Source organism: Opisthocomus hoazin, chromosome 15, assembly GCF_030867145.1.
Source record: "Opisthocomus hoazin isolate bOpiHoa1 chromosome 15, bOpiHoa1.hap1, whole genome shotgun sequence".
NCBI classification, from domain to species: domain Eukaryota; kingdom Metazoa; phylum Chordata; class Aves; order Opisthocomiformes; family Opisthocomidae; genus Opisthocomus; species Opisthocomus hoazin.
In genome coordinates, this window is record NC_134428.1 from 17,660,900 (window position 1) to 17,676,195 (window position 15,296).

Sequence of the window (15,296 nt, forward strand, 5' to 3'; positions counted from 1 at the left end):
ACCTTGGAACAGGTCTTCCAGGAGTAGCAAATAAAAATAGCTTTATCCTGCTTAACAAACATTGGATCACCTTTATTCAGTCTGTTATCAAGTCTCTAAAGCCTGACTTTATCTTTTTCAGGTGTGTCGTTTGTTTGGATAGGGAATATGTTGGATAGAATGTCATATTTTACACTGTCCAGTATAGTTCTCTGAAACTGCAATCACTTAAAGAATTGAAATTAGTAACATGATTTTCCACCTTATAAAAAGGGAATGTCTAGGTTTTGTAATGGAAAATAACCAAAATACAAATTAAAAGAAGCTTAGCCAGAAGTTGGTGTTTTTTTTTGTAAAAGAGCAGCTGATAACTGCTTGTTGTTTCTTCTTTTTCTCCACATGTAGCAAAACTACACAAAGAAATAAGCAAATAGCCATGGGAAGAAAGAAATTCAACATGGACCCTAAGAAGGTAAGTAATTTTTTCTCCACTTGTCAGGAATTGAGTGCCTGCTTGTGGTATGATCTATGACAAATACAGTTGTGTTTTCTGAAGAAAAACTTTTTTGGTAATAGAAGTTCACAGGCCTTATTTGTATATCCTGTAACACTCTGAGCAGAGGCTTAAATTAGAGGCTGTTGTCTAGTCATTTGCCAGTCATGTGTGCTTTTTTCACTTAAGCAAACCTTTTTTGATAATGGAGGTTATTTATCAAGAATCAAATTTGCCAGGTATTGATTGAGCTGGCTTGCAGAAAGATTATTTATACCTGATAGAGGTGTTCTATGTTGTTATGTCAAATATAATTCTAAAAATATTTTCATGCTTGGTTATTAGTGAGGCCATACATTTTTTTTATGTCCTCCTATTTTTGTTTCTTCCAAAATAACTTCAAAGTGTTTTTTTCATTTGTTCTCGTACACACTTTTATATTTGCATATCTAAAGTCTCTTTGTGAAAAAGGCACGTATGAACATTTGTATGTTTGTATACATATATATGTGTACCTGTATGGCTTGTACAAACACCTGCAGGTAGAAACTTGGCTACCAATTTCAAGAAGTCTCCTGTGCATTTAGCCGAAAAGTAAAGTAGTTGGTGCCTCTACTTTTTTTAAATAATTGTTAATTTTCTAGAAATTTCAGGGACTTGCACATGCTCCTACAGACCTCAGCTGATGTATTTCAAAGAGCTGCTTTGACGTATTTGACCTTTAGCCTTTACTTTTCATTTTACATCTTCCTGCCTTTGTTATACTGCCTTCTGTTGTTTGTAACTGAGATTCTGTTTCGAATTTGTGAAGAGTCTTCTTGAAGGTCTTTTTGGAAACTATTTAGCATTTGTTTTTCTGTGTTAGTTCTTGACATGTTTTCTTTCCAACTGTATTGAATTCGGTTACATTTTGGTGGCTTTCCTGTAATGTTCCAAGTACAGTGATGGCTGTATTCTTCAGGCTGTTTTCAGTTTATCAGAAACACTGGAGTACTTTGAGATACAGAGCCCCTTTTAAGCTACTGATCATGTCTTTGATTTTTATTTTCCGTGTTGATGACTGTCTAACTTCAGTTCTGTTGAGGGCAGAATACCCCCTAACGTCCTGATGACTTGTTGTCCTCCAGCTCTTTCACATCGTGGAAGTTTGTGGCAAAGTCACAGGACGATGTCAGATGGTTTCATTCCAATCTTAACTATTTTATGTTACTGTTCTTGTTGGGTGAAATTATTTCTATAAATAGATGCCGTAGCTGCATTGCTACTGTAACATAATTTCAATGTGGTAAACAGATTTACCGTAGTCATTTCTTAATAATGTCTATGAATCAGTGGTGGCCTGCAGTAGCTGGCTGCTCTAAAGCTAGATCATCTTGTTGTTTGCAGCTGCTACTTTAAATTACGGGCACCTAAAATGTACGTCCTTCTAATGTTGAGAGAATTAACGTGGGGTCATTGCAAAAAGGATGTTTTTCATTCATAAGTGGGAGGGAAGATGGTCTTCAGAGTTAGGAATGTGAAAGAACTGGGGTAATAATACATGCGCTGAATCCTCCTGAATTTTCTTCTTTAAAATGAAGTATGAGTTCTGATGTTTTCATATTAACAGGAACACAGTGAGGTAATTTTGTTTTACCATTTTTATTTGAAGACCTTTACAGTTTCTACTGTCTAACCTATATGTAGAGTAATTGTCCCTGCCCCTACTCAGAAAACCCTCATTCAACATATCTGTGTTTAACACAGTTACGTGATGTAACATCATGCACCTTGCTGTTTGGATTTGGTTAGCTAGTGTGGGAAGGGCTATAACAATAAAGTTTGTAAAACACATCAAGAATCCCTGTGCAGAGGATGTAAAGCTGAGCTTGAAATCCGCAGCACTGGAAGTCAGCACTGCCTGTGCTGGGCCCAGAAAATGAATTCTCTGTGACAAAGGCAGGGTTTAAATAACTGCAAAATTTGTGGTTAAGTTACTGTAAAAGCTATGAAATTCAAAGCAGATTTCATTGTACTAACTTCAAAAAAAAATCTGTACAATATTTGTTGTGAATATTGAATATTTCTGTAGCCATGAATTTTGTGTAGGGAGGTCAAACTAGTACAGCTGTCTCCCATCTCCTGTCAGTCTACAGAAAGAAAATTTACATCAAGACAAAAAGATAGCGTAGGAGTTGGTGGGGGTTTGGCTGACCTATTTTACCACTTATTCCAGACGCTGGAGTTGTTGTCCCAGACAAATTCCTTTTCCTGTCTATTTGACTTCTGGTTCTTTAACAGTTTAAGAATTAAAAAAAAAAAGAAACAGGAAAAAAATTCCAGAAAAAGGAAAATTAAATTAATTTTTGTAGTATGTTAAAGTATCTGCTTCTGTGCACAGAAATTTGGTTTTTATGCTTCTAGTCACGTCCATTATCTTTTTCAGTAACTTGTACACTTTTTTAAAAACTATTCTGTTCAGTCTGTTTACGCATGAGTAATATGGTCCAGGTGTTGAACAAGGGAATCTGCAACTGCTCTGTCTGTTGTTTGTTAGAAGGATGGTTCTCTGTTGGGTAACAGAGCTGAGAAAGCTTTTTGAGTAACTGGGTATGGGGAAAAATAATTATGTTTTGTAGTCAAATGAATTTTTTGTACAAATATTTAGTTATCAAGCTTTGAAGGGATAATTTCTGAGAAAAGCTCAGCTATTTCTGCTTCAAGATAAAATAGATATATTCTTTTCAATGAAATCACATCTGTTCTGAAATTACTTAGAAAAATATTAAATTGCCAGAGTCAGAATAACAGCCTTTCATGGAAATAAAGTTTTCAGATGATGATAAAATTGTTTTGAGAGAATTGCGTTCCAGACTTTTTTTTTAAAAGCTTCGAGCTTTAGAACATCACAGTTCATTTTCTCTGTTAAATTAAGTCAGAAAATAGATTTTTTTTTTTTTTTTTTTTTTTTTTTTGTCAGGCAGGTAATAATTACATTATAAAAAACTCAGAATCAACCAAACAGAAGGATAATTACTTTTTTGAATGTTACTGCAGAGCCTTCTATGCTATATCAAAAAACAATGGACATTTTCTCAGTTGTAATGAAATAAAAAAGAAATATATTCCATTTGCAGAAATTGAGAAACTTGTAATATTTCTGAAATTAGGAAATATTCTAGTAGAAGATATTTGGAATAATTTATTAAGCTCTTCTGTACATATTTGGAATCAAAGACATTAAGGCTACTTACAGCTGCTGCTTCCGCTTTTCACTAGTAGGCTGTTAACAGTTTTATGAAATCAGCAGGAATAGCAACATCTTTATTGGGGTGTGTGGTGGGGAAAAGAAGAGCACTATCTCTTCACAACCAGCTGAGTGTTGAAATAATGCCCTTCCATCCTTTATGTAATCTCTATGTAACTTTTAGTGTCATTTCTTTACTGCTTTACAGAAAGTTCTCTGGGCATCCCTAGAGTGTGCCACTAATAGGGGCAGTAATTTATGGAGGCACAGGAGCCCAGGGACTTGATCAAGTACCCACTGAGGGACAGGGTAAGACTCTTCTGGCTTTGACAGAAGCTCCATGGTAGAAGCTTGTCTGGTTAATGAACAGTCCTTTGTGAATAGTCCAGTTCAACTCCTCTGTGAGTAGTTTAGTTCCAGCACAACCAGAAGGCACTGATAATCCCAGTGTCAGCGTAAACTCTCTTAAACCAGTTTTAGTATCTTCAGCCGCGACTTCTACTGCAAGTAGTGGCTTGATGTATTGGGTTGCAGTTTGTAGATGCTTACAGATGCTTTATTTTGTGTCCTGGTGATACTTAAGTTATTCCTACGTACCTCTTCATTATATGAATTTACAGATTATGTCTCTGCAGACATTTATGCAATATTGTGAACAGGCTAACTCACATGTTAACTCCAAAGAGCAACATGGAATCATTATTCAATGAATATTTGGTATTTCTATTGTTGAGGGATTCAAACTGCCACCTAGTACTTCTAGCCTTAAAAATGTGTTCTCACTTTGATCTTTAAACCAGTACTAAACATTGCTTGTCTAACCAAAAAACATTTATTTACCATTTAATTAAAAAAAAAATCCATAGGCTAATGTAATTCTTAATGTGCTACGTATATGCTTGTTTCAGTGCATTAATACCAAATGTTATGAGCGATATTTACATAAACTGTGGTGGAAAAAAGCATAACATTCCTTTTCCTCTGGAATTGCTCTTCCTAGGGAATACAGTTTCTGATAGAAAATGACCTCCTGCAGAACACTGCAGAAGACATTGCACAGTTCCTTTATAAAGGAGAAGGATTAAATAAAACGGTAATTGGAGATTACCTCGGTGAAAGGTAAAATAAAAATACTGAAACTTTGTTCTTGAGTTTACAAAGCATACTTACAGTTTTTGGTAGTTACCTTCTCCTTCACAGGCTGTGTGAGAGCTACTCTACTACTGGCCTACAAAAACTACAGTGGGAAGTAAAACTACTATGGTATTGTGATACGGTTTTTTTCTGTTTGTTCTTTTTAGATGCGCACATTGTGGAATAATATTTAATTGATTGTAACTTACTATTTTGAGAAAATACCCTTAAATTTGGTTATATGCAGAATTTAATACCATAAGCTTTTAGAATGCCTGAGAGTTGTATTGTAACAGTTCTGGTAACTCTTGATACTGTGCCTGGACAAGGAGTGATTTACCGTAACTAACAAATGGATAGTAATGAAATTACTTATTAAAATGAATAGTTCCTGGGACAATAGTTATAAGCAGATTTCAGTGTTGTCTTCTTCCCTGCACACAGACTTCCCATAAGTAAGCAGGCGTCTCAAAGGGCAGCCGCACTGTATCTTTATCAGTCCTCGTACAATAAGAATGCAGTGCGCATATTTATGCATATTGTTGCAAAACACAATCAAAATGCAAATTACTTCCATTGCTGTGCAACCCAGGAATTGATTTTAAAAAAGGCAGCAGAAGGAGACAGAAACGAAGAGTGGGTTGGAGTACTTGGATCTACGTGCATGCACATGTTCCAGTTCAGATGCCAGTTACGGAGGTTTAAAAGTTGACTCATTTAGGATGTACTCCTGTAATGATATGTTCTGGCAGATCCCTTTTGAGGCATCCGTAATCTGTTTACAGCATCAACGGCTTAGTTTGTGCTCAGCAATTTCCTCCTGACTTTAATAGGTTTAATGAAAGTTTTCACCATAGTATGTATATTTTGAAAATAGATGTTAACTATGAAGTTTCTGTACAGTATATGTAGACATTTCAACAGTTTTTATACAACAGCATTATGTTGTTGCTCTTGAATATTTGGGCAATCAGGATTATAAAATCAATTATATGTTAATGTCTATACTTGCAAAACTGTAACAAAGCTTGTATAAGGCAGTCTGTGTTAATTTTTGAGCTGCATTCTACCTTGGTATGTCTTCTGAAATGCTTCCAGTTTTTCTAGCCCTGTTCCTAGAACCCCCGTACTCATGCAGAAAGGTCTTACCATTATGTTCAGGCCCCCTGGAGTCATCAGTAACATTCGTGTGACTCTTTAAGGGTCCATATTTAAAATTTAAAAAAATTACTGCTCGTTGTTTTGCATGGCTGGCAGGGATGGATATATATATTATCTGATATACAGACAACTATGCAATTCAATTATACCTTCTGAATTTTTCAAGACTTAAATACAGACAAGTGTAGTGGTCGTACTAAATAGCAAATTTGATCAGGAAATCTTGTATAAATCTGTCAGCTGGGTAATAAAATCATAGGAGAAGTAAAAAAAAAATTAACATACTGCTCCTGTTTTGCCACAAGGCAGAAGTAACCTGTCTATTCAAGGAGCAGTTGAAGTAAAAAAGAAATTCAAATGATTTTTTACTTTAAAAGGAGCTTTTATTCAGTGTATCCAGTCAGTCTACTTCAATTGTTTTTTGCATGTTTCTTGATTTCTGCGAAGGGTGTAATATTAATATGGTAATGGGAATGAAAATGGCATTTCTGTCTATTCTTTTTCTTCCCTTGTATGAATTAGTAAGGGGGGATAGAGGGGAATGGATGACAATATGATTTTCAGTAAAGTGTATGGAAATTTCAAGGTAGTCAGGTCTGGAATGGGGAATTGGCTCATTGTACTACTTGGAACTGCAACATTATTGTTCTAGAATCCAAATAATTTTTATTCATGTTCCTCTGAAAACAGTGTATTAGGCCTTTAGGTCCTGGGGTAAAATAAACACCCTGGGATAAAATAAAATGTGACAATTCAGGTGGTTTTAAGATGTTGGTTTTGCTTTCATGACTACCTCAGAGGCTATTAAGTGACTTGTGCTATGCAAATAGCAGTGCATATTGTAGATGAGTTTTTGTTGAGTTATGTGCTATCTTTTATCAAGGCTTTTGGAGTCTGAGGACATTCTCTTTTACTTTGCCACTCTCTCTCGGGGGCCAATCATGAATTACTTCTGCATTCTAGCTAAATATAGCTGACAATGAGACCAGGATAGTCAACAGAGTGAAATATTTGTATAACGGTCTGCCATAAAGAGATATATTTTAAATTATTGAGTTACAGCACTTGGCAAGCTGAAAAAAGTGAATGCTAAAATGGAATGAGATAGCACCTTAAAAAAGTACAATAAATAAGGGATGAATTACATCCTATAAAAGATTTAAGATTTTTTTTATACGTGGGTAAGTCTTCACTTATTTTTTTAAGTGTCTTCCTAGACCTTTTGTGATATTTGGCTTGTGTTGTTGGAGCTGTATGCAGCACAAGTATCACTAATCCAGTCTACGTTAAAACCTAGAAGAGCAAAAATTAGAGTATAAGGCTAATTCTTGTTCTGAATTACTGCAGCTTTACGTACATATAAGCAAAATCAGTATTTGGCGTAGAGTAACAAAGTAGCCCTGCCGAGTGCTCTGTTTTATTGCACTGTGATGCTACCTCATTCCACTGCACTGAACAGCAGTCACGCGGTTCACTTGTGCATTACTAAATTTGATGAGAATTTTGACAGAGCTGATGTGTTTTTCTATAAGCAATATGGGGACTTCCTAATGAATGAATAGTACGTTTTTAGGTATATACTCATGAGGGTTACAGGTTAGTCTGACTCTGCAGTCCGTCAGTAATGCAACAGATGATTCCTGGTGGGTGCACACCTTTCTGTTTTTGGGTGGAGGCTGATATACAGCATTCTGTCTTGGTGATGTATTTAAAACACACCTTTACGCTTCTGGTGTATGAACTCAGTGATGGTGTAGACTAAATTCTGTCTGCATCCACATAGTTTTGTGCTTGTTAATGTTTAAATGTCACTTTTGCATTTAAACACCTTTTGTATCAAACAAAGCATAATTTGGCTCATGATTTACATAGCAATATAAAAGATAGACGGGAGGAAGCCCGTTCAAAACCTATTCTGATTTTAGTAAACTTCCTTTGTAATGACTTTTGAGAATGGAATACGAATACACTACATACTAAGTAGCTCTTTTTAAAAAAGCTGTTCTTAAGTACAATCAGTGCAAGCATTTCTGTTCCTCATCTTGGTACAGAAATGAATATACTGCTTTAATATTTTCTGTTCTTGGAGGAAAAAATGGGATAGTTTGTTTTTCCTGTGTTGAATGGCTAAAGAAATTAATCTTACATTAACTGTGGATTTAAGAGTTCATGACATGATTTCTGTGAAAGACATTTTGCTGGATAAATTTATTGGGTGTCATCCCATATCAAGGCAGGTGCACTAATAATAAATGTGAAGCAAAGAAGGCCAGGCCATTTTCGGGTCATTTAAATAAACAGAGCTAAAATCAGTACAAGTGTAATGGCTCTTTCTAACCTATCAGCAAAAATGGGCAAAATACTAGTGTTAAATATCAAAATAACTCTCAAATAAATGTGTAAACTATTTCTGATGACTTGATTTGGTCAGTATGATCATTTATAATCCTTGATTATTCTCAAAAGCAAATAGAGATAACTAACAAGTCTTTAAAGTTCAGAATTGTAATTGTCTATTTCCATTTTTGTCTTTCATAGAGATGAATTTAATATTAAAGTTCTTCAGGCTTTTGTTGAACTCCATGAGTTCGCTGATCTCAATCTTGTGCAGGCCTTAAGGTGAGTAAATGCTTTCTTTTTTTTTCTTTGTTTTTTTTTTTTGACCTGAGTTTCCTTTGTTGAATTGCACGTTCATACGAGTCATGGTGCTCATTTATTCGTCAGAAAGCTGATCTGTACAGCTCAGCATGATTATACGTGTTACTGTGCGAGTTAACAGAGACAGCTCTGGTTTAACCCTTCCAATTGCTTGTGTGTCTGCTGCCTTTGAAGGTGAAAACCTTCTGAATTATTTCAGACAAATAATAAACAACTAAAACGTAGTCATAACTCTTTGGTGTGCCTGCCCTGTGTGGACCTTTGAAGATCTGTTTTGTATCTTAGCAGAGAGATAGGTAAAAAACAAACAAATGCCTGACCCAAACAAATAAATAATTTTATTTGCTGTCGTATTCCTTCTCCTCTCCTTCCATCTCAACTTGTTCTTCTGGGAGGGGGGGAGGGGAAATCCCACTGACTGTAATCAGTTACTGTGTTCAATTGCAAAGAGGTAAACTTTGAATCAAGTAATTTCCTTCTACTTTCCTTAGAGTTCCCCACTCGTGTGAACAAAAGGTATAATATCTTAGTATACTTTTTTCCTTTGCTGAGTGAACAATTGACTTGATTTCTCTGGGATGCCAGCATACAGTGACCTTGTGAAGCCCCTTCTTGTCTTGGTGGAAATCCATAACACATCTAGCTAATTGAGTTCATATAGACAGTTCTGCCAGTTTCATTGCCACAAGTGACTCCCTCCTGATGCCAGATAAATTGAAATGTCCATGTGATCTCTGTCTCTGGTGCAGTGCCTTGTGATGTGGATTCAGAACAGCTTTGCTGCGGTTGAGTGATGTGGTGATGATAACTTGAGCTGCCTGAGGCTTGAGCTAAGGAAGCCTTTCCTCTGGCTGCTGGAGCTTGTGTTGGAGGCTTTATATTCCTATCTCTTTCACCCAATTTAATGTTAGGTTTGACTTTATTCTTCTTTAGCAGCTGCTACTATTAAATGTTTGTATTTTGGTAGCTTACAAAATTCGTGATCTGGGTTGGAACCTTGCACGAGGTGAGTAAAAGACAGTATACAGAGCTGAAAAACGAAAGATGGCCTGCAACACTTTAATATAATGTTCTAAGATGAAAACTGATGAAGACAGGAATATGTGGTTATTATGTTGGCACCCAGTGTACAGGGAATATCGAGAACTTGTTTTGCATGGCAGAGCATGTAACTTTGCTGGTTTAGATCCTGTTTTAATTTAGATAATTCTTTTGCTAAGAAAGAAAAGAATAAGTGATTAAATTCATTGGAGCTTTTTTGCACCACAGTGTGCCAAAAGTACATTTGTGAAGACTTCTGTCCTGTATGCATTCCAGTGTACCTATATGTAGAAACAGTAAGTTATGAATTTGAAAACTCTATTTCAGTTCATGCTGCTGAACAGGAGCACAGACCTCCTGCATACGTTACAGAATTACTGAGGTGATATCATAAGTCTTTAAGATCTGGACCTGATTCTTGTAGGGTGAACTTACACTAAACAGGCAGCACCTCTCTAAGCACTGGGGTTTTTCTTGTTGTTGTTTCTATTTTTTAAATGTTTTCGATGAGTTCAAGTAAAGATGTTAAGTATTTTTGTATTCCTTGCTTCACTTCCTTTCCAGAAATATTTTATGTAATGTGTCTTTTCACATTGTAAGTAAAGTCAGTGGTTATTGCTTTTAGTAGCCAGGAAACACAGGGATGATTGAACTGATTGTTTCCCCATAGCATTCTCATGGCAAGAATGGGATGCATACAGAAAATTGTCTACTAGTCTGGAAAAAGGAGAGAGTCTTAGAATATGAACTGCCATATTATCTTGCCTGATAGCATGCAGTGTTGCTGGCTGAATTACTGGGCTAGCCATCTGTGCATGTTGCTTTATAACAGCTCCTGACTTGTGTGGTGAGAGATTGAGAACATATTTCTAGGACATTTTATGTAGACATTGCTGATTTTATTTTGGTCTGTTTCTGATTATTAGCAATATATGCTTAATATATAAATACTGGGATGTGTCTAACAACTATTCTTCCCTTCTGTAGGCAGTTTCTGTGGAGCTTCAGACTCCCAGGAGAAGCTCAAAAAATTGATCGTATGATGGAAGCTTTTGCTTCACGCTATTGCCTTTGTAATCCAGGAGTCTTCCAGTCTACAGGTTAGTTGCAGGAAACAATAGCAGTTCTTAAGTGTGTGTGTATTTTTTGGATCATATATGTACTTCTACATCTGATGCAAGGAGACAATGGCTAGTTTTGAAGTTCAGGCTTAAACAATATATGAAATGAGAATTTTCTGAGAACTGAGAAAATGTAACTGTCTAATCCTACATTTTGTTTCTAGAAGGTGCAAGTTTATGGTCAGAATGCATTTCCATTTGTCAGACTTCAGCATTGATATGTATCTAAGCCAAATAAAGTATAAAACACACTTTAGAAATGTCACCAAAGATTTTGGCTAGTAATTGGAAAAGTAAGGTTCTCAGGGGCTTAAAGGCAGAAAAGACCAATAGGTTGGATAGTCTCATCTGTCAGTTATAAGGACTTTACACCTGGTTATCTCTGTATCAAGTCCACCTATATGTGGCTGTCATATATTATCTAGAAAGTAATCTGCTTTTGTTATGAGGACGTATCCTTTAGCAGTCTGCTCAACAGTAATCATAACCCTGTCAAGAAGCATGATGATATCTCCTTTGTCATTTTTTGATATTATTCAGTGGTGCTAGTCACCTCATGCATGCCAAGAAATTGAGTCAATGTCATTTTCAGTCTGTTTAAATGCAGTTCAAATATTATTTTGAAGGGATTGTTCCTTCTCTGTGGAGAAAGCTTTGGAAGTACTTTACGTATGAGTCTGAACAAGTTTATTACAGGATCTACCAATATGATCTAGGTAAAATCTGTGCGCAGGGAGTGTTTTGCCCAGCAACTCTTCGGTGAAATGTTCCTTTAGGGTGATAGCAATGATTTCAAAGAGTTTAAAAAAAATCTGGATTCCCTTGTACTTTTTTTCTCATACTGGCTTTTAATTTGAATTGTTGAAAGATTTTTTCTTCTTAGGCTTACTTCAACGGTTTAAAGAAAGTCTTGAGACTTTGCTTTCATGTATAATGTTCCGGATTTTTTGACTACCTGTTTCTTTTTCTTTTATCAGTCAGGATGAGCTATACATTCATTTTACAGGCCCATGCCACAACACAGAGAAAGATAAATAATTTTTCAAATCTTATTTCAGATACATGCTATGTGCTTTCGTTTGCAATCATTATGTTAAATACCAGTCTGCACAACCACAATGTAAGAGATAAACCAACAGTAGAGAGGTTTATTTCTATGAATCGTGGAATTAATGAAGGTGGAGACCTTCCAGAAGAATTACTACGGGTAAGTTAGACTGGGTAAGACAAGGCATTGCTTTGTGTTTTTAGTAGGAGACTTAGAAGTGTGTACAAAAGTTCTCAGGCAAATTTGTCACGGGAAAGTAAGAAGAACATTTTCTAGCATGCATAACCACGTGAGTAGCTGTAAGAAGCATTTTCTGATATTCAGAGCTGCTTTGAGCTACTTCTCCTTATATTCAGTCTTCTGTTGAGGAGAGAAGATTCCAGAGAAAACATTCTGTATATGTCTCAGTAGTTTGCTGATGGCAAAATTCTTGTGGAATCAGCTTCTTATGAAAAAAGAGTAGTATTTATGGAGAAGTCAGAGAAGGCTGGAAAAAATCATAAAAATCACAGTTTTGTTATTGCCTCTCATTTATTTCCACGAGTCTTGGAGAGCTTCCTCCTGTCCCTTGAGATATCAGCAAAAATACTTATTTCTCTAAGATAATGTGATGTTCTAAACCATTTTCTGAAAACCCAGATTCATTTGGCAAAACTTGTACTAAATGAGACCTGAAGCTGAAAACTTGGAAATGCTGAATGCTGAAGTTAAAGAAAAAATGTCTTTGCTAGGAGTGCTCATAAAATCTGTAAAAAAAGGCACTTGTTTGTAGATGAAGTAGTTTAAAATAAAGCTTAATCAAAGGAGTAAATAAATATTGAGAGGGGATGGTCCAGAATTTTATGGACATTATTTCCTATGCTTTTTATACAAATAGTCTGAGAAATCAGTAAGATGTCCTGGTTGCATTTTCCGTTAGACATTAATTAATGAGGTCTTTTTCCTCTTTTTTATTCTTCTAGAATTTATATGAAAGTATTAAGAATGAGCCGTTTAAAATTCCAGAGGATGATGGAAATGATCTAACGCATACATTTTTTAATCCAGATAGAGAAGGTTGGCTGCTGAAATTAGGTTAGTTATAAGGGCAGTTTTGCTGCTATATGTTTGCTTGTTGTTAGCATGTTTGCTGCTTCTGTGTCTATCTGCTTTCTTGTGAAGGTAATAGGATTAACTTTGTAATTTGTATTTAAAAAATGTATGAACCAAAATAAGTAACTCCTTTACATCTGAAGGTTGTTACTTCTTATTTTACGTATCCAAACTAGCAATCTTGTTTTGACCTTCAGAGTTTTATTTCTGATAGATGAGAAATAAAAACTCGGCAACAAAAAGGAAACGCTGTATGATATTTACCACATGCTGTGACTGATAAGTAACAACTAAGTCTCCATAAGGGCATTTCAGAAAGCTGTCTGATGTTTCAACTCAGTTTTTTGTGTACAAAAGAAAAAAGGATTTCTCTTCAAATAGTTATTTTTGTATGTCTTTATTTTTCCATATTATTTGTGAGTTTCTCTTGGTTTGGTTTTGGCTATGATTTTTTAATGAGTGGTTTAAATGTGCCTTCTTGTTTTCCTTATGGCCTATGACCTATCACCTTTCTGTTCTGTGACTGGCTGTCTCTGCTTATTCTGCATTAGGAGGTACGTATCTGATTTCTTTCCAGTCCCCTCTTCTTCAGTTGCTCATTCTTTTATTTTCTTCTTCCTTCCTCCTGTTCTTTTTTTTTATTTTATTTTTCTCTTTTTTTAAATCAAATTTATTGGTAGCATTTTGCTTTTTCACTCAGTGTCACTAACGGTATCATCAGTGGTACTCTGAAAGACTGGCATGTCGGTGTCTAGCTCACATGCAAGTGTCTTATGCAAAAGAAGTGTTTACATGTAAAGCAGAAAAACAAAGATGACTATTCAGCATACTTTTCTTGTTCATTGAAGAACATAACAAGGGAAGAATAATTTCTGCTGAGAGGAAACAACATGTCTTACTCTTGTAATGAAGTTCCAGAGTGATTTTGTTACTTGTACACCAATTATATTAGATTATTGAAAGATTGATTACATTTGAACTATGCATTTATAAAAGCTGTTCTTTTTCTTGCTTATTTTCCTTTATAAATAAAATATTTAGCTTACTTAACAGAATCTTAAATGAGCACAGAATTTAGGGTTGCGGAAACCTCTCGTGATTCGCAGTCTCCTTGCGCTGCAAGATGGCCTTGTTTACAGACTCTTTTAAAGTTGATGGGATTCCCTTTCTCACTTGGGCTTAGAGATTTTTTTCCCTGTATAAAGGAGACTGAAATTTTATTTTAAAATTTGTTTTTCAGTGAAATAAGCCTCTTTATATAAACACCACTACACACTCCACTAGAGCCACTTTATAACTGCTTGCTGAAGGAACTTGCATTTGGAGAATGGGGACTAAAGTGGGAAAAGGAATGTATGCTGGAGGGTGAGTGTAGTGAAAGCAGAGCCTGGTTAGAGCCATTGGCCTGCTCTGCTGATTGCACCTGGAAATTAGTGGTCATGCTAGTGCTGGAAGGAAATAGATGTGAAAAGGAAGCGTTTGGAGTTCATTCACATGCTCTCCAATGCCTTATTTTGACCTCTGCGCTACAGATGCTATAGAACTCTTTGTCTTTCTAACTACAAAAAAAGCAAAGCTCTTGCTTTGTGATGTGTGTTGGCTCAGCTGGCACAATTTCAAAGATGACCTTGCAGCTTTTCTCCATTTTGTAGCATGAGCTGATAGCTGTTTCAACAGAACAGGCTTTCAAGTTGATGTAGATAAAATGTGCTGTCTGGAGAAGAGGCTAGGTATAAGCCCATGCTGTCCGTACTTCCCTTTCTGTTGTCAGGGCGCTCTCATGTTTATATACTTACTGAGACTGCAAGCAAGAGTGTGAGTGCATGTAGAGGAGTGACAACATCCCTTGGGGGAGAAGCGGTCAATAAAAGACATATAAAAGATCTAATAAAAAATAGAGGAACAAAGAAAATGAAGAAAAAAGGTGACTGAAAGTCAGTGAGAGCTACCAGGTACTTCTGCACATCTGTCTCTGGCTCTGGTGCAAGGCCAATGAAACCAATTTCTCGTTATCTATGATGGAGATGAGAGTGCACAGAAAATGCAGTAGTAAAAGCGTGTGTGAAGCGGAAGAGTGTTGCACGTAACACTCCCACGGTGTGAGGGTGATTTTGTATAAAGAAGTGAAACACATCCAGAAGCCTCCAGTGAATCCACCTGTAAATGCGTGAAGCTGTGTCTCCATGAAAGACTACGTTTTTGTCAGCAGACACAGACTGGTACAGACAAACACATTTTGCTAGTTCAGATGCATTGACCAGAAATAAACCTGGCAATCTTCTTTTTGTCTTTCTCTCTCTCCTTTCTCTCTCTCCTCTCCCTTGAGTTTCCTGTTTGGTAGGA

General features: G+C 36.1%; 1 protein-coding gene across 2 annotated transcripts in view; it reads left to right on the top strand.

Annotated features, from left to right (window-relative positions):
- Positions 1-15,296, top strand: part of CYTH3 (cytohesin 3) — a 52,190-nt gene that overhangs the window by 27,403 nt on the left and 9,491 nt on the right. Inside the window, exons 4-9 of one of the 2 annotated variants that reach the window (XM_075436189.1) lie at positions 385-451; positions 4,699-4,817; positions 8,532-8,612; positions 10,680-10,792; positions 11,872-12,020; positions 12,824-12,936. In XM_075436189.1, the coding sequence (XP_075292304.1) occupies positions 385-451; positions 4,699-4,817; positions 8,532-8,612; positions 10,680-10,792; positions 11,872-12,020; positions 12,824-12,936 (642 nt within the window). The remainder of the gene's footprint in view (positions 1-384; positions 452-4,698; positions 4,818-8,531; positions 8,613-10,679; positions 10,793-11,871; positions 12,021-12,823; positions 12,937-15,296) is intronic. The other variant, XM_009934160.2, reaches the window with a different exon arrangement.